Source organism: Rhinoraja longicauda, chromosome 26, assembly GCF_053455715.1.
Source record: "Rhinoraja longicauda isolate Sanriku21f chromosome 26, sRhiLon1.1, whole genome shotgun sequence".
In the NCBI taxonomy this organism is placed as follows: domain Eukaryota; kingdom Metazoa; phylum Chordata; class Chondrichthyes; order Rajiformes; family Arhynchobatidae; genus Rhinoraja; species Rhinoraja longicauda.
The window spans coordinates 26,551,695-26,577,558 of NC_135978.1; the positions used below are offsets into that span (position 1 = coordinate 26,551,695).

The 25,864-nt window shown below is 51.7% G+C and overlaps 1 protein-coding gene across 1 annotated transcript in view; it reads left to right on the forward strand.

Moving 5' to 3' along the window:
* nxn (nucleoredoxin) overlaps nt 1-25,864 on the forward strand; it is a 101,927-nt gene that overhangs the window by 38,335 nt on the left and 37,728 nt on the right. The window contains exons 2-4 of the mRNA XM_078422035.1: nt 21,623-21,740; nt 21,845-21,978; nt 23,950-24,050. Of these exons, the coding sequence (XP_078278161.1) occupies nt 21,623-21,740; nt 21,845-21,978; nt 23,950-24,050 (353 nt within the window). The remainder of the gene's footprint in view (nt 1-21,622; nt 21,741-21,844; nt 21,979-23,949; nt 24,051-25,864) is intronic.

A 25,864-nucleotide genomic window follows, 5' to 3' on the forward strand; every position in this document is an offset into this window, starting at 1 on the left:
TTGTGCAGTGTAATGAGGGTAATTGCCCCCTAACGCGGGCAGGCAGACAGCTTCCTTTTATTCGTGTTCGTGCTGATTGGGAACTAGTACTTGGTCAGGGACACATTTCCTAATCAGATGTGCAGCACTTTGGTCAACGTGGGTTGTTTTTAAATGTGCTATACAAATAAAATTGACTTGACTTGACTTGACAACAGAATGGGTAATCTTTTAATACGACGATTATAACCTTGCTCTGGCCTAATAGGAAAAGTGGTTTCCCTTTTGGCCTCTTCCATCCTATTTTCCTCCAGACTTCTCTTGCTGGATAGAAGCTGTTCTAAAGGACTGCACGCAGGCGTCAGTGGAACACCTCCTCCGCCCGCCACAAAGGGCACAAGGATTGGGCAATGAAAGGGCGGCGCGGTGGTGCAGCGGGTAGAGCCACTGCCCCACAGCGCCGGGGACCCCGGTTCGATCCTGACCCCGGGTGCTGTCTGTGTGGAGTTCGCATGTTCTCCCTGGGACCGCGTGGGTTTCCTCCGGTTTTTCTCTCTCGTCCCAAGGACGTGCGGATCTGTGGGTTAATTGGTGGTTCTGTGTGCCTTGGTCGTGTGTGTGGTGTGACAAGGTGATGCAGCGGTAGAGTTGCCTTACACCAAGTTCCATCCTGACCTCGGGTGCTGTCTGTACGGAGTTTGTACGTTCTCCCCGTGACCGCGTCGGTTTTCTCCGGGAACCCCCGGTTTCCTCCCACACTCCAAAGACGTTTAGGCTTGCCGACTTATTGGCTTCGGTGAAATTATTAAATTGTCCCTATTGTGTGGGATAGTGCTGGGGTACGGGATGATCGCTGGTCAGCGCAGACTCGGTGGGCCGAAGGGCCTGTTTCCGTGCTGTATCTCTAAAGTTTAAAGTGTGTGTGTGTATCTGTGTGAGTGTGTGTGTGTATCTGTGTGTATATCTGTGTGAGTGTGCATCTGTGCGAGTGTGTGTATCGGTGTGAGTGTGTATCTGTGAGAGTGCATATGTGTGAGTGTGCATCTGTGCGAGTGTGTGTGTATCAGTGAGTGTGCATCTGTGTGAGTGCATCTGTATGAGTGTGCATCTGTGAGTGTGTATCTGTGTGAGTGTGTATCTGTGTGAGTGTGGATCTGTGTGTGTGCATCTATGTGAGTGTATCTGTGAGTGTATCTGTGTGAGTGTATCTGTGTGAGTGTGTATCTGTGTGAGTGTGCATCTGTGTGAGTGTGTGTGTATCTGTGTGTGTGTATCTGTGTGAGTGTGTGTATTAGTGTGAGTGTGTGTATCAGTGTGAGTGTGTGTGTATCAGTGAGAGTGTATCTGTCTCAGTGTGTGTATCTGTGAGTGTGTGTATCGGTGTGAGTGTGTATCTGTGGTGTGGGTGAGGGAGTGTGTATTTGTGTGAGTAGATGTGTGTGTGTGTGTATCTGAGTGTGTGTGGGAGGGGAGGGGAGGGGGAGGGGAAGGGAGGGAAAGGGGAGGGAAAGGGGAGGGGGAGGGGAAGGGAGGGAAAGGGGAGGGAAAGGGGAGGGGGAGGGGTGGGGAGGGGGAGGGGTGGGGAGGGGAGGGGGAGGGGTGGGAAGGGGAGGGGTGGGGAGGGGAGGGGGAGGGGTGGGAAGGAGGTGTATATTATTTGCTAAATCTTTGCCAACTGAGGTGATGGGAAATTACTGTTTCCAGCTGTGATCGGGCCTATTCCTGAGGGGAATTTAGCACAAAAACTCCCCGGCTTCCAACCACCCAGCTCGGTCAAATTACTATTTGTCCACCGCCAGTTGTTTTTTTTACAACATCTTGAAGACTAATTCTTGGTAAGTACAAAAAAAAACTTCAACAGTTTAGGGCAGAAGAATCCGTTTATAATCCCATCAGCCTCTTTTAACCGCAGTGCGCTGCCTGACAGATCCCTTTGTAAAAGGAATTAATCGGCTAAACTTCAAGGCTTTAGCACCAACAAAGTGACTAAACTCTTGGTGATTAAAGGAGTGGAGATGTGGGAGGGTGCAGAACAAGATTACTTAATCTCCGGTACTCTTGGAATAAATGCCAAATATTTGATTTGGCGACCTCTGGATTAACCCCTTCCTGGAGCTGAGCCATACATAGTCTGTACTTTCAGTCTAGTTTAGCTTAGTCTAGGTCCGGTCTAGATCCAGTCTAGTTTAGATCTAAGTTTAGTTTTAGTTTAGTTTGGAGATACAGCGTGGAATTAGGGTCCGCCGAGTCCGTGCCGACCAGCGATCCCCGAACACTAACACTATCCTACACACACTAGGGAACAATTTACAATTTTACCAAAGCCTATTAACCTACAAACCTCCCCGTCTTTGGAGTGTGGGAGGAAACCGGAGCTCCCGGAGAAAGCCCACGCTGGTCACGGTGAGAACGTACAAACTCCGTACGGGCAGCACCCGTAGTTAGGATGGAACCCGGGTCTCTGGCGCTGCGAGGCAGCAACTCTACCGCTGCGCCACCGTGCCACCACTTGTTGCTGTCTTTCTCTATGCTTTCCTGCACAACTTCAATAATAACGCCAGCCCTGATTCAGATCTTAGACAAACAAACTGTACATTTCATAACGAGGAAAACTGCTCCTGATAAAGATTGGAAAGGAATGTGGATAATTACAATTTATAATTCCACTGAAGCCAATTAACCTACAAACCTGCAGGTCTTTAGAGTGTGGGAGGAAACGGGAGATCCTGGATAAAACCCACGCAGGTCACGGGGAGAACGTACAAACTCCGTACAGACTGCACCCGAGGTCAGGATGGAACCTGGGTCTCTGGCGCTGTGAAGCAGTAACTCTGCCACAGTGCCGCCCACATTCTGTTTGGGAATGCTGGTTTGTACAAACATGTTGGAACTCTATGAATTACTGTGTGGAGTCATGAATGCCTGTTGCAATGGAGAGCTGGGATTTGTTTGTTCATTTTGGAGCGTTGCCTGTGTGTGTGTGGGTGGGTGCAATAGCTTGTCCGTTTCCTGGGCCATTGTAGACGTGACCAGCTCTCGGACAGAGAACGCCCACAGACGCAGGCAGCTTTCATGGACAGGCCACTCCTGCTTAGACAGACCCACGGAATGTCACAAGCAGAGACACAGACGTGAACAGATACGCAGACACGCTGGAGTGCCAGACTTAGGCCGTACACCGAGGGCATCTCTGTCACCCTCTCATCAGAAGAGAGTGAAAGGCAGGCTGACATTCCAGTGCAGCACCGAGGGAGTGCAGATAGTAGAGGTGCTGCCTTACAGCTCCAGAGACCCGGGTTTGATCCTGACTACGGCTGCTGTCTGTACAGAGTTTGTACGTTCTCCCCATGACCTGCGAGGGGATTCTCCGGGATCTCCGGTTTCCTCCCACACTCCAAAGACGTACAGGTTTGTAGATTAATTGGCTTTGGTAAAATTGCAAATTGTCCCTATTATGTAGGATGGTGTTAGTGTACGGGGCATCACTGTTCAGCACGGACTCAGAGGGCCGAAGGGCCTGTTTCCGCACTGTATCTCTAAACTAAACTAAACTAACAGGTAAAGCAAAAGGATAGACACAAAAAGCTGGAGTAAATCAGCGGGTCAGGCAGCATCTATGGAGAGAAGGAATGGGTGACGTTCCGGGTCGAGACCCTTCTTCAGAGTCTGATAAAGGGTCTCAAACCGAAACATCACCCATTTCTTCTCTCCAGAGATGCTGCCTGTCCCGCTGAGTTACTCCAGCTTTTTGAGTCTATCTTCGGTTTAAACCAGCATCTGCAGTTCCTTCTTACAGATAAAGCAAAGGTGGAAGATTGAGGGTGCAGAATATAGCTCCTAGCACTGTAGGGCCCCAGTTCCATAGACAAAGTCCAACATCCTCAATGGGGTAGAGGTGAATCGGACAGTGCCCTAGCTTATGGAAGGACCGTTCAGAAGCCTGATAACAGAGGGGATGAAGCTGTTCCTGAGTCTGGTGGTGTGCGCTTTCAAGCTTCTGTAAGAAGTGCTGGCCATTACTTAGACAGACCGCAGACAAAAATGTTAAGAGGAAGTTCTCACAAGGTCATGGTGACATTGTGGGTGCTTGCAGCTCACATTTTGGTGGCTCCGATTCCTGCAGTAATTCTAACCTGCCGAGTTCCTCGTGCAGTTTGTTTCAGACTGCCAGAGGAATTCAGCAGGTCAGGATCACTGCTCCTTTCCTTCTCCCCTGACTCTCAGGGGCCACAGTTTAAGAATAAGGGGTAGGCCATTTAGAACTGAGATGAGGAAAACACTTTTTCAGTCAGAGAGTTGTGAATCTGTGGAATTCTCTGCCTCAGAAGGCAGTGGAGGCCAATTCTCTGAATGCATTCAAGAGAGAGCTAGATAGAGCTCTTAAGGATAGCGGAGTCAGGGGGTATGGGGAGAAGGCAGGAACGGGGTACTGATTGAGAATGATCAGCCATGCACATTGAATGGTGGTGCTGGCTCGAAGGGCCGAATGGCCTCCTCCTGCACCTATTGTCTATTGTCAGTCTGAAGAAGGGTCTCGACCTGAAACGTCACCCATTCCTTTTCTCCAGAGATGCTGTCTGACCCGCTGTGTTACTCCAGCTTTTGGTTTAATCCAGCATCTGCAGTTCCTTCCTGCTTAGTTCCGTGAGCACTTTGCTCCAGACTGCCAGAGGAATTCATCAGGTCAGGATTACATTTCCACAGTCCTCACCATTGATGGCACTGGGCCTGTACTCACTGGAGTTTCGAAGACCGAGGGGGGGACCCCTTCTTCTTCTTTCGTCCGCATTTCAAATGTTACACCACTTGTCATTGTCCGTCCTGAAAAGGGCGCAAGCTTCCGGTGACGATCAGTGGGAGCCATCACTTGTGCAGTAGATGATGGTGGTAGCAGAATTAGCCCAGGACACTTCCCGCTTCCAGCCCCGCGACGTGGATGCTTCTGCTATGGGGCCAGGGGGGACCTCATTGAAATGTATAGGATAGTGAAAGGATTGGATAGAGTGGATGCGGAGAGGATGTTTCCACTAGTTGGAGAACCGAGGACCAGAGGTCACAGCCTCAGAATGAAAGGACTTTTAGGAAGGAGATGAGGAGGGATTTCTTCAGTCAGAGGGCGGTGAATCTGTGAAATTCTTTGTCACAGAAGGCTGTGAAGGCCAAGTCAGTGGATATATTTAAGGCAGACGTAGATAGATTCTTGAATCGTACAGGTGTAAGAGGTTATGGGGAGAATGGGGTTAGGAGGGAGAGACAAATCAGCCATGATTGAATGGTGGAGTAGACGATGGGCCGAATGGCCTAATCCTACCCCCATCACATGATTTTATGATCTTGTTGATTCCAGCGTCTGCCGTCGTGCTTGTGACCTAGAACCATAGTGGGCCGCACTTACTGAAGCGTCTCATTAACTATAAAGCACTCAGTTGAATTTTCTATTTTAGAACATAGAACAGGAAGTTTACGAGAATGATCCCAAGAATGATTGGGTTAACATAAGGTGAGCATTTGACGGCACTGGGCCTGTGCTCACTGGAGTTTAGAAGGATGAGGGGGGCCCATTCATTAAAACGTACCGAATAGTGAAAGGCCTGAATAGAGTGGATGTGGAGAGGATGTTTCCACTAGTGGGAGAGTCTAGAACCAGAGGTCACAGCCTCAGAATTAAAGCATGGACCTTTAGAAAGGAGATGAGGAGGAATTTCTTTAGTCAGAAGGTGGTGAATCTGTGGAATTCATTCTGTGGAGATCAGGTCAAGGCGATATTGACTGATTCTTGATTAGAACGGGTATCAGGGGTCATGGGGAGAAGGCAGAATGGGGTTGAGAAGGAAAGAAAGATGCTTGAAAGATGCAGCGGCTTGTACTCGCTGGAATTTAGAAGATTGAGGGGGGATCTTATAGAAACTTACAAAAATTCTTAAGGGGTTGGACAGGCTAGATGCGGGAAGATTGTTCCCGATGTTGGGGAAGTCCAGAACAAGGGGTCACAGTTTAAGGATAAGGGGGAAGTCTTTTAGGACAGAGATGAGAAAGTTTTTTTTCACACAGAGAGTGGTGAATCTGTGGAATTCTCTGCCACAGAAGGTAGTTGAGGCCAGTTCATTGGCTATATTTAAGAGGGAGTTAGATGTGGCCCTTGTGGCTAAAGGGATCAGGGGGTATGGAGAGAAGGCAGGTACGGGATACTGAGTTGGATGATCAGCCATGATTATATTGAATGGCGGTGCAGGCTCAAAGGGCCGAATGGCCTACTCCTGCACCTATTTTCTATGTTTCTATCAGCAAGGATTGATTGGCAGTGTAGACCTGATGGGTCAAATGGCCTAGTTCTGCTCGTAGAACTTATGAACTTATAAGGAACAGTCACTTCGGCCCACAATGTCTATGTGGAACTTGATACCAAGTTAAATTAATCTCTGCCTGCATGTGGTCCATACCGCTCCATTCCCTGCATATTCAGGTATCTATCTAAAAGCCACCACCCCTGCCAGCGCATTCCAGGCACCCACCACCCTCTTTACAAAAAAACCTGCCCAATCATCTCCTTTAAGCTTTGCCCCTTTCACCTCAAAGCTAAACCCTCTAGTCATGCACAGTTTTACCCGATCTATGCCTCCCATCATTTTATTTTTGCGTCTTGTCATATTTCTTTTGGCATCTAGCAGATTTATATCATTGGTGTTCATGTTCACAGCTACCCTAAACTCAGCAGTTCTCTCATTGAGTCACAGGGTGATAAGAGCATGGAAATAAGCCCTTCGGCCCAACTTTCCCATTCCTACCAAAATGAAACAAAGCTTTTCACTGTACGTCTGAACAGGTAACAATGACAAAGGTAAACCGAGCCCAGAGAGAGCCGGGCACGGATGTAAGGGGCAGGCAGTCGGCCTAGGTGATGCCCTCGTCTGCCTGCTGCCATGACCCGTGGAAGGCCAGCTTGGCCGGGCCCAGCAGCAAACCCACCACAAGGTCCCACGCCCAACCCCCTCACTCCATCCACAGTTTAGATTAGTTGAAGAAGCGTCTCGACCCGAAACGTCACCCCATCCCTTCTCTCCAGAGAAGCTGCCTGTTCCGCTGCGTTACTCCAGCTTTTTGTGTGTATCTTTTGTTTAGTTTAGTTTAGAGATACAGTGTTGAAACAGGCCCTTCGGCCCACCGAGTCCGCGCCGACCAGCGATCCCCACACATTAACACTTTTCCCTACACAAACTAGGGACAATTTTACATTTGTACCGAGCCAATCAACCCACATACCTGTCTGTCTTTGGAGTGTGGGAGGAAACGGAAGATTTCGGTGAAAACCCACGGGGAGAACGTACAAACTCCGTACAGACAGCACCCGTGGTCAGGATCGAACCCGGGTCTCCGGTGCTGTGAGGCAGCAACTCTGCCGCTGCTGTTCATATGTTCGTATGTCCTAGGAGCAGAATTAGGCCATTCGGCCCATCAAGTCTACTCCACCATTCAATCATGACTGATCCATTTTTCCCACTCAACCCCATTGACCTGGAACTTGGAACCATTTGGACATGTGCTTTGAAATTCCCATGGGAATTTTCCATCCCCCCCCCCCCCCCCCCCCCCTCTTCTGCCACCATCCCCCACCCATTGCAACCTGCTTAAGGAGTTGTGTTGTCTGTGCCTTTTATCCACAATGCTTAATTACTCTGCTGGCTTATTGGGCTATCCATTGTGCTGACACCAGCGGGGGCCTAATGTAATCCTAGGTGGGTCGGGGCAATCTATCTCATTGACAATAGAACCAAATCTGGGAGTGAATGGTAACAAGCCACCGTGTTATCTCTGCAACTGCCAACAGTGTGCGCCCTCATCTGTTCCAAGCTTATGTAACCTCCTAGCTTATCTCATAACAGTCGTAACATACAACCCCGCGACTCCCTCTTAATGGGGATTGATTTTGGTCGCCATCTCAGCTCGTGTTAATCTTGCTCCTTGCCATTTTTAATGCTGCTTCGAACATAGAACATAGATCTTGTGCGGCACGATGGCGCAGCAGTAGAGTTGCAGGTACCATAGTGGCTTAGACCCTGGACGTCAGAGATACAGTGTGGAAACAGGCTCTTCAGCCCAACGAGTCCGCACCAACCAGCGATCACCCCGTACTCCAGCACTATCCTACACACGCACACACACACACACACGCACACACACACACACACACACACACACACACACACACACACACACACACACGCACACACTAGGGATAGTTTACCACAATTTACAGAAGCCAATTATCCTACAAGCCTGTACGTCTTTGGAGTGTGGGAGGAAACCGGAGCACCCGGAGAAAACCCACGTGGTCACAGGGAGAAGGTACAAACTCCATGAAGACAGCACCCATGGTCAGGATCGAACCCGGGTCTCTGGCGGTTTGATGCAGCAACTCTACCGCCGTGCCGCCCTTTTTAAGAGACTTTTAGATAGGCACGTGGATATGGAGGGAAATGTGTAGGGAACAGAAAACTGCAGATGCTGGTTGAAATCGAAGGTAGACACGAAATGCTGGAATAACTCAGCGGGTCAGGCAGCATCTCGGGAGAGAAGAGACCTGAACAAGGGTCTCGACCCGAAAGGTCACCCGTTCCTTCGCTCCAGAGATGCTGCCTGACCCGCTGAGTTACTCCAGCATTTTGTGCCTACCTTCGATATGGATCACGTGCAGGCAGAGGGGATTAGTTTTATGTTGGCATCATATTCGGCACAGACATTGCGGGCCGAAGGGCCTGTTCCTGTGCTGTGCTGTTCTGTGTACGTAGAAGGAATGTGCACCAACCTACATCAATCTCGCCATTGATGGCAGCCGGAGATTGACACAGCAGCTGGAGCAGCTCACCAGCTGCCCACTACTTTTAATATTCGGCTTCGTTCTTGTAGTAGGAGGTGAATTTTCTTCCTCCACTCTCCGCGCTCTCCATTTTAATCCCAAACAATCCCACACGGCCCAGGGGCGATCTCCTTCACCACTGCGAACATTGAGCAAAGACAGACACAAAAAAGCTGGAGTACCTCAGCGGGACAGGCAGCATCCGTGGAGAACATAGAGCACGTTTCCGTGGGCACCCTGCGTCAAAGGACAAGCATCTCGTGTCGGCCACTTGCCCGTGATCTTGGCGCCGTTTAATGCCGTGAGAGAACGCAAGGGGACTTTACCCCGAGAAATCCTTGGCATCAACAGCCGTCTCAATCGTACGGTCTTAAAACACAGGAGCAGATTAGGCCACTCGGCTCATCGAGTCTTCACCATTCAATCGTGGCTGATCTATCTTTCCCTCCCAACCCCATTCTGTAAGACTACCAGACCAAGTGGTTCCGTGGGGCCCAAACCTCTCCTGCATTGATGCAGCACCCTCTCGTCTCCCCTCCTCCCCTTCCCCTCCCCCCCTCCCCCTCTCCCCCATCCCTCCCCCTCTCCCCCATCCCTCCCCCTCCCCTCCCCCCTTCCCATCCCCCCCACTCCATCCCCCTCAACCCCCCTTATTCTCCCCCCCCCCTCCCTCCCTCGGAGATAGATTTAAACTTTAAGATGTGAATAACTTCAAAAATATAACACCGATTTCAATGAAACCTCTTCCATTAGCACCAAATGGGTGACGGTGAGTAAGGTGGGCCTAGAACTGTCGCGCTATCGTGGACCGTTTTGGCTGTAGTTCAGGAACAAACAAATAAATAAATGAGAGTTTTAGTATATAGTTAAGCAAAGTGAGGACATTCAGCCCATCAAGTCAGCCCTGCCATTAGATCATGGCTGATATAATTTCCCCTCTCAACCCCATTCGATAAGATCCTATGCCACAAGAACAGAATTAGGCCATTCAGCCCATCAAGTCGGCCCAACTATTAGATCGTGGCTGATCGGTGTTTCCCTCTCAACCCCATTCTATAAGACCATAAGCCAGGGGAGCAGAATTAGGCCATTCGGCCCATCGAGTCCAGACTACGGGCTGGGATAATCCTTGTGCAAGGGGCTGTTTGACAATAGACAATAGACAATAGGTGCAGGAGTAGGCCATTCGGCCCTTCGAGCCAGCACCGCCATTCAATGTGATCATGGCTGATCATTCTCAATCAGTACCCCGTTCCTGCCTTCTCCCCATACCCCCTGACTCCGCTATCCTCAAGAGCTCTATCTAGCTCTCTCTTGAATGCATCCAGAGAATTGGCCTCCACTGCCTTCTGAGGCAGTGAATTCCACAGATTCACAACTCTCTGACTGAAAAAGTTTTTCCTCATCTCCGTTCTAATTGCCCTACCCCTTATTCTTAAACTGTGGCCCCTGGTTCTGGACTCCCCCAACATTGGGAACATGTTTCCTGCCTCGAACGTGTCCAACCCCTTAATAATCTTATATGTTTGCCGGGATGCTGCCTGAATTGGGCTGCAATGAGAAGTCAGACAAACTTGGGATTGTTTTCTCTGGAGCGTCAGAGGGCGACGTGAGTCAAGAGTGTTTTATTATCATATGTTCCCAACAGAACTATGAAATTCCTGCTTGCAGCAGCACAACAGAACATGGAAGCACAGTGCTCCACAAACAATATACTAAATGAAACGTTCAGAATGTATACACCCACCTGATTAGTGCACGTGTCAGGGGTTATGGGGAGAAGGCAGGAGAATGGGGTTGAGAGGGAAAGATAGATCAGTCATGACTGAATGGCACAGTAGACTTGATCAGAAAGGCCTGATTCTGCTTCTATCACTTATGAACAGACATACATACATACACACACAAACATAAAACAAACAAAAATAGTGCAGAAAGACAACACCAATGCCCCCTAGTCGGCACGGTGGCGCGGCGGTAGAGTTGCTGCTTTGCAACGCCGGAGACCCGGGTTCGATCCCGACTACGGGTGCTGTCTGTACGGAGTTTGTACGTTCTCCCCGTGATCTGCGTAGGTTTTCTCCCAGATCTTCGGTTTCCTCCCACACTCCAAAGACGGACAGGTTTGTAGGTTGATTGGCTTGGTATAAATGTTAAAAAAATGTCCCCAGTGTGTGTAGGATCGGGTTAATGTGTGGGAATCGCTGGTCGGTGCGGACCCGATGGGCCGAAGGGCCTGCTTCCACGCTGTATCTCTAAACTAAACTAAGCTGTAGTCTAAGAAAATAACTGCAGATGCTGGTACAAATCGAAGGTATTTATTCACAAAATGCTGGAGTAACTCAGCAGGTCAGGCAGCATCTCTGGAGAGAAGGAATGGGTGACGTTTCGGGTCAGTCTGAAGAAGGGTCTCAACCCGAAACGTCACCCATTCCTTCTCTCCAGAGATGCTGCCTGACCTGCTGAGTTACTCCAGCATTTTGTGAATAAACACCTAAGCTCTAGTCTGTGTAGTTCGGAGCTGATTTGGGGGTTGTGGTGATTAACAGCCTGATGGCTGTAGGGAAGAATCTAATTCAAATCCAAATTCAAATTGCCGTAACGCTGCTGTTTTTTGTCATGGGTCTCCGGTGAGTGGTGAGATGGCCCCCGGCCCCCAGCCCCCAGTGGGGTGGGATTGCTCAGCAGCCCTGGTGTGTGCTGCCCTGTGTGTTCCAGGAGCCTCTATGAGCCTGGCTGCTCCCTGCGGGGCCTGGTCTGACAGTCGCTGCATCATTGGGAGTGCAGGCATCAGCCTCCCAGCCTCCGGGGAGCAGTGGTAGCCCCCCGCTCACACACACAGCCAGCGGCAAGGTCTCAGCAACACACGGCCCTCCTTCCTCAGGCCCGCATCACTCCCCTCCTCCTCCTCCCCCTCCTCCCCCCTCTTCACCCTCCTCCTCCCCCTCCTCCTCCCCCTCCTCCTTCCCTCCCCTCCTCCTCCTCCCCCCCTCTTCACTCTCCTCCTCCCCTCCCCTCCTCCTCCTCCTCCCCTCCTCCTCCCCCCCTTCCTCCTCCTCCTCCCCCTCCTCCTCCCCAAAGGGGTTCTGCTGCTCGTAAATTATAAACCAATATGTTCTAGCTGCGGCTCCTGAAAGAACAAAGGTTTTGCTTTTCCTCAACAAAGAAGAGAGAACTGTGTTATGGGATCTGCAGAGAGCCTGGGGAAGAGGTAGAACTGTGTGTGTGTGTGTAGGACTGTGAATGGACGTTATCCAGACAACCGCAGCCACCAGCTGGAATAAACGCTTCACACTGAAGTCGTCAGCAGCACAGCTGTTTTACTTCAGCGGAGGGAGGTGTCGGAGATGGTCCAAGTGAACCTGAGTCCAGGATGGAAATTGGGGGTGAAGTTAATGAAGTCCTTGAGTTCTGCATGGGTGCAGGAGGTAGCACCGATGCCAATGTAACAGAGAGAGATTTTGGGGATAGTTTAGCCCTTCAGCTCAGCAGGTACACACCGACCAGCGATTCCTGCACAAGCCTACACACACTGGGGACAATGTACACTTATTCCAAGTATAGATTTAGATTTTAGATTTAGATTTAGAGATACTGCGCGGAAACAAGCCCTTTGGCCCACCGGGTCCGCGCTGCCCAGCGATCCCCGCACACTAACACTATCCTACACACACTAGGGACAATTTTTACATTTGCCCAGCCAATTAACCTACATACCTGTACGTCTTTGGAGTGTGGGAGGAAACCGAATATCTCGGTGAAAACCCACGCAGGTCACGGGGAGAACGTACAAACTCCGTAAAGACGGCGCCCGTAGTCAGGATCGAACCTGAGTCTCTGGCGCTGCATTTCGCTGTAAGGCAGCAACTCTACCGCTGCGCCACCGTGCCATGATCAGCCATGATTGAATGGTGGAGTGGACTTGATGCGCCGAATGGCCTAATTCTGCTCCTATGACTGATGAAGTTATGAAGCATGAATACATCCTGCACCCTGTCATCCTGAGACTGTTCTCCTGACAAAGGTCAGTGCTGGCTGCAGGGTCACCTCATCTCCACACCTCTTGGGTTCCTCTCTGCCTGAGTCCAAGCCACAACGTAGATCATGCCACCCTCTCGCCCAGCGTTCTCATCGTACATGCAGCCATCTTGATTTTATCCACCATCCTCATGTTCATAAGTGATAGGAGCAGGATTGGGCCATTCGGTCCATCAAGTCTACTCCACCATTCAATCATGGCCGATCTGTCTCTCCCTCCTAACCCCATTCTCCTGACTTCTCCCCTGATACCGTACTAATCAGGAATCTATCTATCTCTGCCTTAAAATTATCCATTGATGGCGTCCTCAGCCTTCTGTTGTAATGAATATCACAGATTCACCACCCTCTGGCTGAAGAAATTCCTCCTCATCTCCTTCCTAAAGGAACGTCCTTTAATTCTGAGGCTATGACCTCTGGTCCTAGACTCTCCCACTACTGGAAACATCCTCTCCACATCCACTCTATCCAGGCCTTTCACTATTCTGCAAGTTTCAATGAAATCTCCCCCTCATCCTTCTAAGCACCAGTGAGTAGCGGCCCAGTAGGGTTGCCAACTGTCCCGTATTAGCCAGGACATCCCGTATTTTGGGCTAAGTTGGTTTGTCAAGTACAGGACTGCCCTTGTCCCATATTAGGCCCGGCGGGGCGTTGTAGGCCCGGACACTGTAGGCCCGGACACTGTAGGCCCAGACAGTATAGCCCCGGACACTGTAGGCCCGGACATTGTAGCCCCAGACAGTATAGGCCCGCACACTGTAGTTCCAGACAGTGTAGGTCCGGACAGTGTAGGCCCGGACAGTGTAGGTCCGGACAGTGTAGGTCCGAACAGTTTACGTCCGGACACTGTGGGTCCAGACGGTGTGGGTCCAGACACTGTAGGTGCGGACAGTGTAGGTGCGGACAGTGTAGGCCCGGACAGTGTAGGTCCGGACAGTGTAGGTCCGGACAGTGTAGGCCCGGACAGTGTAGGTCCGGACACTGTTGGTCCGGACACTGTTGGTCCGGACAGTGTAGGTCCGGACAGTGTAGGTCCGGACAGTGTAGGTCCGGACAGTGTAGGCCCGGACAGTGTAGGCCCGGAGGCCCAGGCGCCGCCTAACGGAGGTTGCGTAGCAACCCGCCTCCCGGCCCGGGCGGCCGCCATTGGTGGAGCGGGAGCACGTGGCCGCTGGCTGGGTGAGGTCACGTGGGGTGCGGGGCGGTGACGTCACCTTGTCCCTCATTTGGGAGTGAGATAGTTGGTACCCCTACGGCCCAGTGCAGTCAAACGCTCATCATATGTTCACCCACTCACGAGATATAAACTGGACCTCACCAGTGGAAGAGGCCATCTTGCCGCATGGAGGGCTGCAGTGAACATCTAAAGACTGCGTGAAACTCTTCCTGCGTCTCACCCCTAGGGCTCCTTCCCTCTGGTAGCTGGATGTGGTTCTCGTGCACCCTTACTCCCTTTATCATGTATCTGTACACTGTGGGCGGCTCGATTGTAAGCATGTATTGTCTCTCCCCATCTGGTTAGCGTGCAATAAAAAGCTTTTCACTGTACCTCGGTACGAGTGGCAATAAACTAAACTCTGCTTAAAAACACTCCACGCCTGGAGGATTAAAGACGTAGAACAAATCAATGAAAGGGTTAAAAAGCTAACAGTGCAGACTGTGCAAGGGAAGGGTTAAAATAGTGATTCTGCAGGAGAGGTCAGTGGGATAAGAGGGGTTAACTACAAAATCCATTTGTGGAAGAGTTAATCCTTCAGCAGCTCTTTATGGGTTAACAGAAAATTGAATGCATTTAACAGGCCAGGGTGGGATACTAGAAGAATTAAAGTGTTTATTGTACTGTGAAAGGGTTAAACTAGGTCTGAGGAAGGGTCCCAACCCGAGACATCAGCTATTCTTTTTCTCCAGATGTGCTGCCTGAGCTGTTGAATGACTCCAGCATTTTGTGTATACCTTCGGTATAAGGCAGCATCTGCATTTCCTTCCTCGCACTGCGTTAACCATTTGTTAATCGTTACTTCTGGCCCTTAAAATCTCAGACAGCACGGGCTGGCCCGGGCTGGCCCGGGCTCGGGTTACACTTGGGCAGCTGGGAGGTGGAGGATGTTTGATGGAGTCAGGTGGTGTTTAGCGCTTGGCTGTGTGAGCTCATGGGGAATGGGGCAACTTCAGGTGGTCTCTGCGTGCTGTTCTGCTGCTAATTAGTTTCGTTCAGTTTAGTTTAGAGATGCAGCATTGAAACAGGCACATCGGCCCACCGAGTCCACTCCGACCATCAACACTATCCTACCTACACTCACCAGGGACAATTTACGATGACCCCAAGCCAATTAACCTACAAACCTGGACGTCTTTGGAGTGTGGGAGGGAACCGGAGAAAAGCCACGTGGTCACGGGAAGAACGTACAAACTCCATAAAGCCAGCACCCGTAGTCAGGATCGAACCCACATCTCTGGCGCAGTAAGGCAGCAACTCTACCGCTGTGCCACCGTGTTACCCTATCAGTTGCACAAGGACTCATTTCCTGCCTTGTCAAGATGTTTTTAGTTTTTCTGTGCTGAGGGAATGTGTTTGGGGTTTATATTTTTAACTACACTGGCTCTCCTGCCTCAAATGCACTGTGGGGAAAAAGCACAAAGACCCCCCACTGGTATCGGTTTATTATTATGGTCACGTTTAACGTGACGTGAAAAGCTTTCGTTTGCACGCTATCCAGGCAGATCAAATCATCCTGTGCAATCAACTCATACACAAGTACAACGGGAAGTGCAAAGAGAAAAATGCCAGAGTACAGAATATCATGTTACAGCGTCAGGGCTACAGAGAAAGTGCAGGTTAAAAAAGTGCAGAGTCCTCAATTAAGGTAGGTTGGAAGATCGGCACTGCACGTCAGATACACCGTGATGCTGGAGTCAGACACTCTGTGACATCAGCGGTCACGTGCACCCTGACCCCAGGAGTCAGACACACCGTGAGGTCAGGGGTCAGGCACACCCTGAGGTCAGAGATCAGACACACCCTGACACCAGGGGTCAGACACACCGTGAGGTCAGGGGTCAGACACACCCTGACACCAGGGGTCAGACGCACCGTGAGGTCAGGGGTCAGGCACGCCATGCCACAGGTTTCAGGCACACTGTGTCCCCAGGGGTCAGACACACTGTGAAGTCAGGGGTCAGACACACTGTGACCCCAGGGGTCAGACGCACCCTGATTCCAGGAGTCAAACATTGTGAGGTCAGGGGTCGTTCACGCCATGACCCCAGGTTTATTGCCAGCTGCTGCATTTGCCCAGTTTAACTCCTGCCTCTGCGGTGGGGAGATCTGATGACCCCCCCCCCCCCCGTCTCCAGGTTCCCAGAGCGCTGGCGAAGCGACAGCTGTTGTCGCTGAGTCGCCCGCTGTGCTTGAACCCTCCGCTGCACAGACACGAGGGGTCTGTACGCCGGGTCGGGCAGTTCCTCACACCCCCCCCCCCCACTGCCTGCCTTGGAGAAGCAGCTTCCAGAGACTAACCTCCAGGCCCCCCATCCCAAAGATGTGCAGGTTTGTAGGTTAATTGGCCTCTGTAAATCACCCCTGGTATGTAGGGACTGGATGCAAAAGTGGGATAACATGGAACTAGTGTGAATCGGTGGTCGGTGTGAGCTCAGTGCATCGAAGGAGTTGTTAAATGCTGCACTCTCTAAACTAAACTCTAAACTTTAGTTTTGCTTTAGGCTTTAGGGATACAACGCAGAAACATATCCTTCATCCCGCCAACTAGTGATCACCACGTACACTAGCACTACACAAATGCTGGTACACTAGCACTATCCCACACACTAGACACAATGTACATTTTTAACAAAGCCAATTAACGTACAAACCTGTGGGTCTTTGGGTTGCGGGGGGAAACCGGAGCACCCGGAGAAAACCCGCGCAGGTCACAGGGAGAACGTGCAAACCTCATGCAGACAGCACCGGTAGTCAGGTTGGAACCCGGGTCTCTGGCGCTGTGAGGCAGCAACTCTACCGCATGCGCCACCGTGCCGCCCCTAAACTCCTAAGTCAATCTCTTAACGTGAAATCTCCACCACTTACCCTCGCCTCCATAAAGCACTTTAAATCCGTAGGCCCAGCGACAACTAATTCACCCCGGTCGAATTTGTAGGAAGGAACTGCAGATGCTGGTTAAAACCAAAGATAGACATGAAATGCTGGAGTAACCTATCAAGGGAAAAAAGCAGGAACGGGGTACTGATTTTGAATGATCAGCCATGATCATATTGAATGGCGGTGCTGTTTCGAAGGGCCGAATGGCCTGCTCCTGCACCTATATTCTATGTTTCTACGTAACTCAGTGGGTCAGCAGAAGAGTCTCGACCCGAAACGTCACTTCTTCCTGTTTTTTCCCGGATTTGCTGCCTGACCCGCTGAGTTACTCCGGCATCTTGTGTCTACCGCCAGATCAAAGCTGCCGCGCAGATTTGCAGAAAACCTTGCTTTGCTTTCAGCTGCCGTTTGACAGCTTAATGGCTGGCAATTTCCGTTCCCAAATGGTTTGTCACGATTGCAAACAAGGATACGGGCATCAGAGCGTGCGTGTAGGCGACGGACAGCGTAATTATAATCTCGTCGGTGTTCTCGGCAGGCCCATGCAAGGGGTACTGAAGCCTGCTGTTGTGACATTTGTAATGGGTTTAGTTAATGGAACATATGAATGCGGCAGTCACATCACTCCCAGTACGTGTGGCAGTGAGCCAGTCTGGGCTCAAGGTGACAGCTGGCTGCCTTTAATCGCTCTCTGCTGGGGCTTTTGCTAGCGCTTTGAGTTACTCCAGTTTTTTGTGTCTGTCTTTGCTTTTAAACCAGCACCTGCAGTTCCTTGGTAGACACAAAATGCTGGAGTAACTCAGCGGGACACTTCATACGGGTTTCGATCCAAAATGTCACCCATTCCTTCTCTTCAGAGATGCTGCCCGACCTGATGAGTTACTCCAGCATTTTGTGTCTACCTTCGATTCAAACCAGCACCTTCAGTTCCTTCCTACACAAAGATAGACACAAAATGCTGGAGTAACTCAGCGGGACAGGCAGCATCTCCGGAGAGAAGGGATGGGTGACGTTTCAGGTTGAGACCCTTCAGAAGGGTTTAAACCAGCATTTGCAGTTCCTTCCTACACATTTAGTTTAGCTTAGTTTTGAGACACAGGGTGGAAACAGGCCTTTCGGCCCACCGAGTCCGTGCCGACCAGCCATCCCTGCACACTAACACTATCCTACACACACAATAGGAACAATGTACAATTTCTACCGAAGCCAATTAGCCTACAAACCTGTACGTCTTTGGAGTGTGGGAGAAAACCAGGAGCAACCGGAGTAAAAACCCACGCAGGTCACGGGAAGAACATACAAACTCCGTACAGACAGCACCCGTGATCAGGATCGAACCCGGGTCTCAGGCGCTGTAAGGCAGCAACTCTACTGCTTGTAGACCAACATCTGCAGTACCTTGCTGCTACAGAATATTGTGTTAAAGCCACAGAGAAAGACCATATTTTTTTTTAAAAGTGCAAGGTAGATTGGGAGATCGGGAATACATTCTTAGTGTATAACTTGTCCCATTATTAGTTTAATAACAGCTGGGAAAGAGCTGTTCTTAGCTGTCTATATCTCCCCATTCCTCGCATATCCACGTGCAATATATAAGATGCATCAACGTCGGCCCTTGACTAGCCATAGATGGCTACTGAGCTAATGTGGGTAAGTGCGATTTGTGAGCATCTCTGGAGAACATGGATAGATGAGTCTGGATCAGGGTCAGTCTGAAGAAGGGTGCTGACCCCGAAATGTCACCTATCCACGTTCTCCAGAGATGCTGCCTGACCCGCTGAGCTATTCCAGCACTCTGTGAAACGTCACCCATTCCTTTTCTCCAGGGATGCTGCCTGACCCGCTGAGTTACTCCAGCACTCTGTGAAACGTCACGTATCTACGTTCTCCAGAGATGCTGCCTGACCCGCTGAGTTACTCCGGCACTCTGTGAAACGTCACCTATCTACGTTCTCCAGAGATGCTGCCTGACCCGCTGAGTTACTCCAGCACTTTGTGTCTTTTTTACACAATTTCCTGCCCTCTCTTTCCTTTCCCTTTTTCCACTACCTCCGTGCAGACAGCGCCCGCGGCCACGAGCGAAACCGTGCCTCTGGCGCTGTGAGGCAGCAGCACTACCCGCCGCGCCACTGGCTCGCTGTTAAAAATGAAAAAGAGATGGGTTTTTTCCAGGGCATTTTTGTATCTTTTTTTTGGACTGTTAAATGTTATTCATTGCACAAGTTAGTTAAGCTGTGATTGTGCGACCTGCGTTTGTGAATAGGTCGGTGGGACGTCTGCAGTTTGCGTTTGCGTGGCTGTGGGGGAGGGGGGGAGAGCTGTGTTTTCACTTACTGACTATTTGGGTGTCTCACTGTGAGCTCAAAAGATCTCTTTAACTGAGGAAACACCATCGAAAGCTTGCCCAAGGCCTGTCACACGCTGGGTTTCTGGCGAAGTTTGTCCTGTTGAAACCGTTAAAATCCACCCCGGGCACGACTGTAAACGTACACATCTGCCAATGATTCCTACGGTTTGGCGCGAGCATTTTAGCGAGCTTCGCTGCTGGTGATGGTCTTAATTATAAGGCTTAATGAAAGTGATCAAAATGCCCGAGTGAAAGCAAGCTTGTGCAAGGACACAAGTGTCCCTCTGTCCCTAGCGGGCAACGTGTTGTTGTTGGCGGTTTGGTTCCCTCACTGATGTCCCGTGGGTCGGATCCAGTGTGAGGGAGGCTCTGGTTGTGCTGGCACGTGTGGCGCTGGTGCTTCACGCCCACGCAGCGCAGCGGTAGAGTTGCTGCCTTACAGCACTTGCAGCGCCAGAGACCCGGGTTCCATCCCGACCACGGGTGCTGTACTGTACGGAGTTTGTACGTTCTCCCCGTGACCTGCGTGGGTTTTCTCCGAGATCTTCGGTTTCCTCCCACACTCCAAAGACGTAGATTAATTGGCTTGGTGTATGTGTAAATTGTCCCCAGTGCGTGTAGGATAGTGTGGATGTGCGTGGATCGCTGGTTGGTGTGGACTCTGTGGGCCGAAGGGCCTGTTTCCGCGCTGTGTCTCTGAACTAAATTAAACTCTGTGTTTGCGGTAGCTCTGGGCCAGGGCGGGCGGTCAGGGCCAGGGTGGTCAGGGCCAGGGCGGTCAGGGTCAGGGTCAGGGCGGGCGGACAGGGTCAAGACGGGTGGTCAGGGTCATGGTCAGGGCAAGCGGTCAGTGCCTGGGCGGGCGGTCAGGGCCGGGGTGGTCAGGGTCAGGGTGGTCAGGGTCAGGGTGGGCAGTCAGAGTTAGGGCCGGGGCGGGCGGTCAGGAGGGAGAGAATCCAACCCCTCACAACATCAACCCCTCACTTTGGCGAATGTAATCCACTCCCAGAACCTAAGCAGCGAGCTCAAGTTCACCTCAGGTCAGAGTGAGACACAGAGTGCTGGAGTCACGGTGGCGCAGCGGTAGAGTTGCTGCCTCACAGCGCCTGAGACCCGGGTTCGATCCTGACCACGGGTGCTGTCTGTATGAAGTTTGTACGTTCTCCCCGTGATCTGCGTGGGTTTTCTCTGGGTTTCCTGCCACACTCCAAAGGCGTACAGGTTTGTAGGTTAATCGGCTTTGGTGTAAATGTAAAAGCTGTCCCTGGTGTGTGTAAGAAAGTATGGAAGTGTGGAACTCGCTGGTCGGTACGGACTAAGCCGGCCGAAGGGCCTGTTTCCGCGCTGTATCTCCAAAAAGTAAAACTAAAAAACTAAAACCCAGCTGGTCAGGCAGCATCTCTGGAGAAATGGGATGGGACAAGTCTTTGATTATGTTGGCTGCTTTGAAGTGTGGATGGAGTCAATGGTTGGGAGTCTGTGTGATGGGCTGGGCCACATCCACAAGTTTAGTTTAGTTTAGAGATACAGAGCGGAAACAGGCCATTCAGCCCGCCGAGCCCGTGCCGACCAGCGATCACCCCGTACACTGGCACTATGCTACACACTGGGGACAATTTATAATTATTCCAAAGCCAATTAACCTACAAACCCGCACATCTCTAGAGTGTGGGAGGAAACCAGAGCATCCGGAGAAAACCCACCCGGTCACGGGGAGAACGTACAAACTCCGTACAGACAGCACCCGCAGTCAGGATCAAACCCGGGTCTCTGGAGCTGTAAGGCAGCAACTCTAACGCTGTGCCACCGTGCCGCCTGAGATTTGCTGAAACAGCCTGGCACCACCAATATTTCAAGGGTGCGGGATAATTGGAATTGTAAGTTGGACAAACACACGGGAGGTTACAGTTTCGCCAGAGCCTGTAATTAACCAATATGCAGCTTGGGGGAAGGTCATAAGGTCATGAGGGACAGGGGTAGAGTTAGGCCATTTGGCCCATCACGTCTACTCCACCATTCAATCATGGCTGATCTATCTCTCCCTCCCAACCCCATTCTCTGACCTTCTCCCCATATCCCCTGACACCCGTACTAATCAAGAATCCATCTATCTCCGCCTTAGAAATATCCACTGCCTTGGCCTCCACAGCCTTCTGTGGCAATGCGTTCCGCAGATTCACCGCCCTCTGACTGAAGAAGGTGCCTCTGCTCCCTGTGGGAGACGGGGGTGGGGATTTGGGGACGGGGGGTGTTGACGCAGGGATAGGTCAGTCCGAGCTGATGTTGTGAGTCTCCCCTCTGATTGCAGACGAAGCTGTGGAGTAAGTTCAAGGTGACCAACATCCCCACGCTGATCTTCATGGAGGGGAGCAGTGGGAGGATCATCAGCAGAGACGGCCAGCTGATCATCCGTGACGACCCGCTAGGTAGGGACAGTACGGCCGACGTAGCCCCCCTCCGCCGCCCCCCTCCACCGCCCCCCTCCGCCGCCCCCCCCCTCAGTAACACCCCCTTTCCTTGTCCCAAGCAGGCTCCGAGTTCCCCTGGGGGCCCAAGTCCTTTGGCGAAGTGATGGCGGGCTCACTGGTCAAGCACAGCGGGCAGACGGTGAACAGCGCTGAGCTGTGCGGAAGCTACCTGGGCATCTACTTCTCCGCACACTGGGTAAGGTGGTCAACTCCCCCTGCACCGCCTCTCCCTGCCCCACTCACACACGCACACACGCACGCACGCACGCACACACACACACACACTCACACACACGCACACTGGGTAAGGTGGTCAACTCCCCCTGCACCGCCTCTCCTGCCCCGCACACACACGCACGCACGCACGCACGCACGCACACACACTCACACACACGCACACTGGGTAAGGTGGTCAACTCCCCCAGCACCGCCTCTCCCTGCCCCACTCACGCACGCACGCACGCACGCACGCACGCACACACACACACACACACTCACACACACGCACACTGGGTAAGGTGGTCAACTCCCCCTGCACCGCCTCTCCCTGCCCCGCGCACGCACGCACGCACACACGCACGCACGCACGCACGCACGCACGCTCACACACACGCACGCACACACACACACACACGCACACTGGGTAAGGTGGTCAACTCCCCCTGCACCGCCTCTCCCTGCCCCGCACACACACACACACACACACACACGCACGCACGCACACAACACCAGCCTGGACACGCACACATGCACACACACACACACAACACACACACACACACACACACACACACACACACACAACACACACACACACACACACACACACACACACACACAAAACACACACACACACACACACACACACACACACACACAACACCAGCCTGGGCCCAGCTCTCTCACTCACACACACACACACACACACACACACACACACACACACACACACACACACACACACACACACACACACACACACACACACACACACACACACACACACACACACACACACACACAACACCAGCCTGGACACGTGCACATGCACACACACACAGACACATGTACGAACACACGCATATGTACAGACACGCAAGCATGTAAGGACACGCACACATGTACGCACACGCACATGTACACACACATGCACACACACACACAGACACATGTGCACACACACAACACACACAGACACATGTACACACACATGTACGCGCACGCACACACACACACAGACACATGTATGCGCACACGCACGCACATGTGTACGCAAACCCACACACACGCACACATGTACACACACACATATGTAAGTACACACACAACTCTGGAGTAACTCATTGAGTCGGGCAGCATCTCTGGAGTACATGGATAGGTGACATTTTGGGTCTGGACCCTTCTTCAGACTACAAAGTGCTGGGGTAAAACAACGTGTCAGTGGAGTTCATAAGATCATAAGTGGTAGGAGCAGGATTAGGCCATTCGGCCCATCAAGTGTACTCAGGCATTCAATCATGGCTGATCTATCTTCCCCTCCTATCCCCATTCTCCTGCCCTCTCCCCATAACCCCTGACACTGGCACTAGTCAACAATCTGTCAATCTCTGCCTTCAAAATATCCACTGACTTGGCCTCCACAGCCTTCTGTGGCAATAAATTCCACAGATTCACCACCCTCTGACTAAAGAAATTCCTCCTCATCTCCTTTGTAAAGGAACGTCCTTTAATTCTGAGGCTGTGACCTCTGGTCCTAGACTCTCCCACTAGTGGAAACATCCTCTCCATGTCCACTCTATCCAGGCCTTTCACTATTTGGCACATTTTAACGAGCCCCCCCCCCATCATCCTTCTAAACTCCAGCGAGTACAGGCCCAGTGCCTCGCCTCCAGCAAGTACAGGCCCAGTGCCTCGCCTCCAGCGAGTACAGGCCCAGTGCCTCGCCTCCAGCGAGTACAGGCCCAGTGCCTCGCCTCCAGCGAGTACAGGCCCAGTGCCTCGCCTCCAGCGAGTACAGGCCCAGTGCCGTCAGACGCTGATGGTCGGTTAACCCACATATTCCTGGGGTTCTGGGTGAATGGGGGTGGTCTTTGAGGGGCAGCGTGGTGTTTAGCTGGCGGTGCTCTGAGCTGCTGCAGTTACTGCATTAACCCTCTCCTCTCCACAGTGCCCTCCCTGCCGAAGCCTCACCCGCGTCCTCGTGGAGATCTACCGCAAAATCAAGGAGTCGGGACAGAAGTTCGAGATTGTTTTTGTCAGCGCTGACAGGTAAAAAAGCACCTGCAGATTCTAACCATAGGAGTAGAATTAGGCCATTCGGCCCATCAAGTCCGCTCCGCCATTAAAATCATGGCTGATCGATCTTTCCCTCTTAACCCCTTTCTCCTGCCTTCTCCCCGTGCCCTTACTAATCAAGAACCTATCGAAGGTAGACACAAAATGCTGGAGTAACTCAGCAGGACAGGCAGCATCTCTGGAGAGAAGGAATGGGTGTCAATCTCCGCTTTAAAAGCATGCAAAGACGTGGCCCCCACTGCCGTCTGTGGCAATGAATTCCATGAATTCACCACCCTCTGGCTAAAGAAACTCCTCCTCATCTCCAATCTAAAGGGTACGTCCTTTAATTCTGAGGCTGTGGCCTCTGGTCCCAGGCTCTCCCACTAGTGGAAACATCCTCTCCGCATCCACTCTATCCAGGCCTCACATTTTTGGGTAGGTTTCAATGAGATCCACCCCTCATCTTTGTAAACTCAATAGACAATAGACAATAGGTGCAGGAGGAGGCCATTCGGCCCTTCGAGCCAGCACCACCATTCAATGTGATCATGGCCGTGTACAGGGCCACTGCCGTCAAACGCTCGTTGTACGTTAACCCTCTCATCACTGGGATCATTCGTTCATTCCCTTAAACCTCCTCTGGACCCTGTGCAACGCCGGCACATCTTTCGTCAGATATGGGACTCAGAAATCTGACATGGGGTTGGCTAGAGCCTGCCAGAGTGAAAGTAGAGGTCCAATTTTGTGTCAACATCAGGAACACCGGTGATGGCACCTTCCTTTGTCAGCCCAGCACCAGTGTTAGTGAGAGGGTCGTACTCCCTCAACTACAGTGCGGCACGGTGGCACAGCGGTAGAGCCGCTGCCTTACAGCGTTTACAGCGCTCGTGACACGGGTTCCATCCCGACCACGGGTGCTGTCTGTACCACGTTTGTACGTTCTCCCCGTGACCGCGTGGGTTCTCTCCGAGATCTTCGGTTTCCTCCCACATCCCAAAGACGTACAGGTTTGTAGGTTCATTGGCTTGGTGTAATTGTAGACTGTCCCTAGACTGTGTAAGGAGTGTTAGTGTGCGGGGATCGCTGGTCGGCGCGGACTCGGAGGGCCGAAGGGCCTGTTTTCTCGCTGTATCTCTAAACTAAACTAAACATGCCCTATCCCATTCTCGGAAGGACCAGTCAAAGCAACAGTGTGACTCTCCGACTGTCAGATCCCCATTGCCCTGTCTCTTCTGTGCGAGGTTAACCAGGATGTTTCCACTAGTGGGAGAGTCTAGGACCAGAGGCCATAGCCTCGCGATAAAAGGACGCACCTTTAGAAAGGGGATGAGGGTGGTGAATCTGTGGAATCCATTGCCACAGGCAGCTGTGGAGGCCAAGTCAATGGGCGATGACTTGACAGATTCTATATTAGTACAGATGACAGGGGTGACGGGGAGAAGGCAGGAGAATGGGGTTAGGAGGGAGAGACAGATCGGCCATGATTGAATGGTGGAGTGGACTTGATGGGCCGAATGGCCTCATTCCGCTCCTACAACTTGTGACCATATGAACGAGTGCCGCAGTGATGGCCGGGCCGCGACTAACCGATGCCTTTCCTCCCCTCCCCCCCCCCCCCCCCCCCCCCAAGGCAGGCGAAGAAAGGGAACCTATGTCTGGCAGCGCAGACTGGAATGGAAGTTGAAAGGCCCTTGAGTGCCTCCTCCGTCAATCAGTTGCTCCATAAACACTTCAGTTCACACAGATCGGCTGGACAAGTGACAATTTAAATGCGCGTTTACACTCGGGGTTGTTTTAAGCAAAGC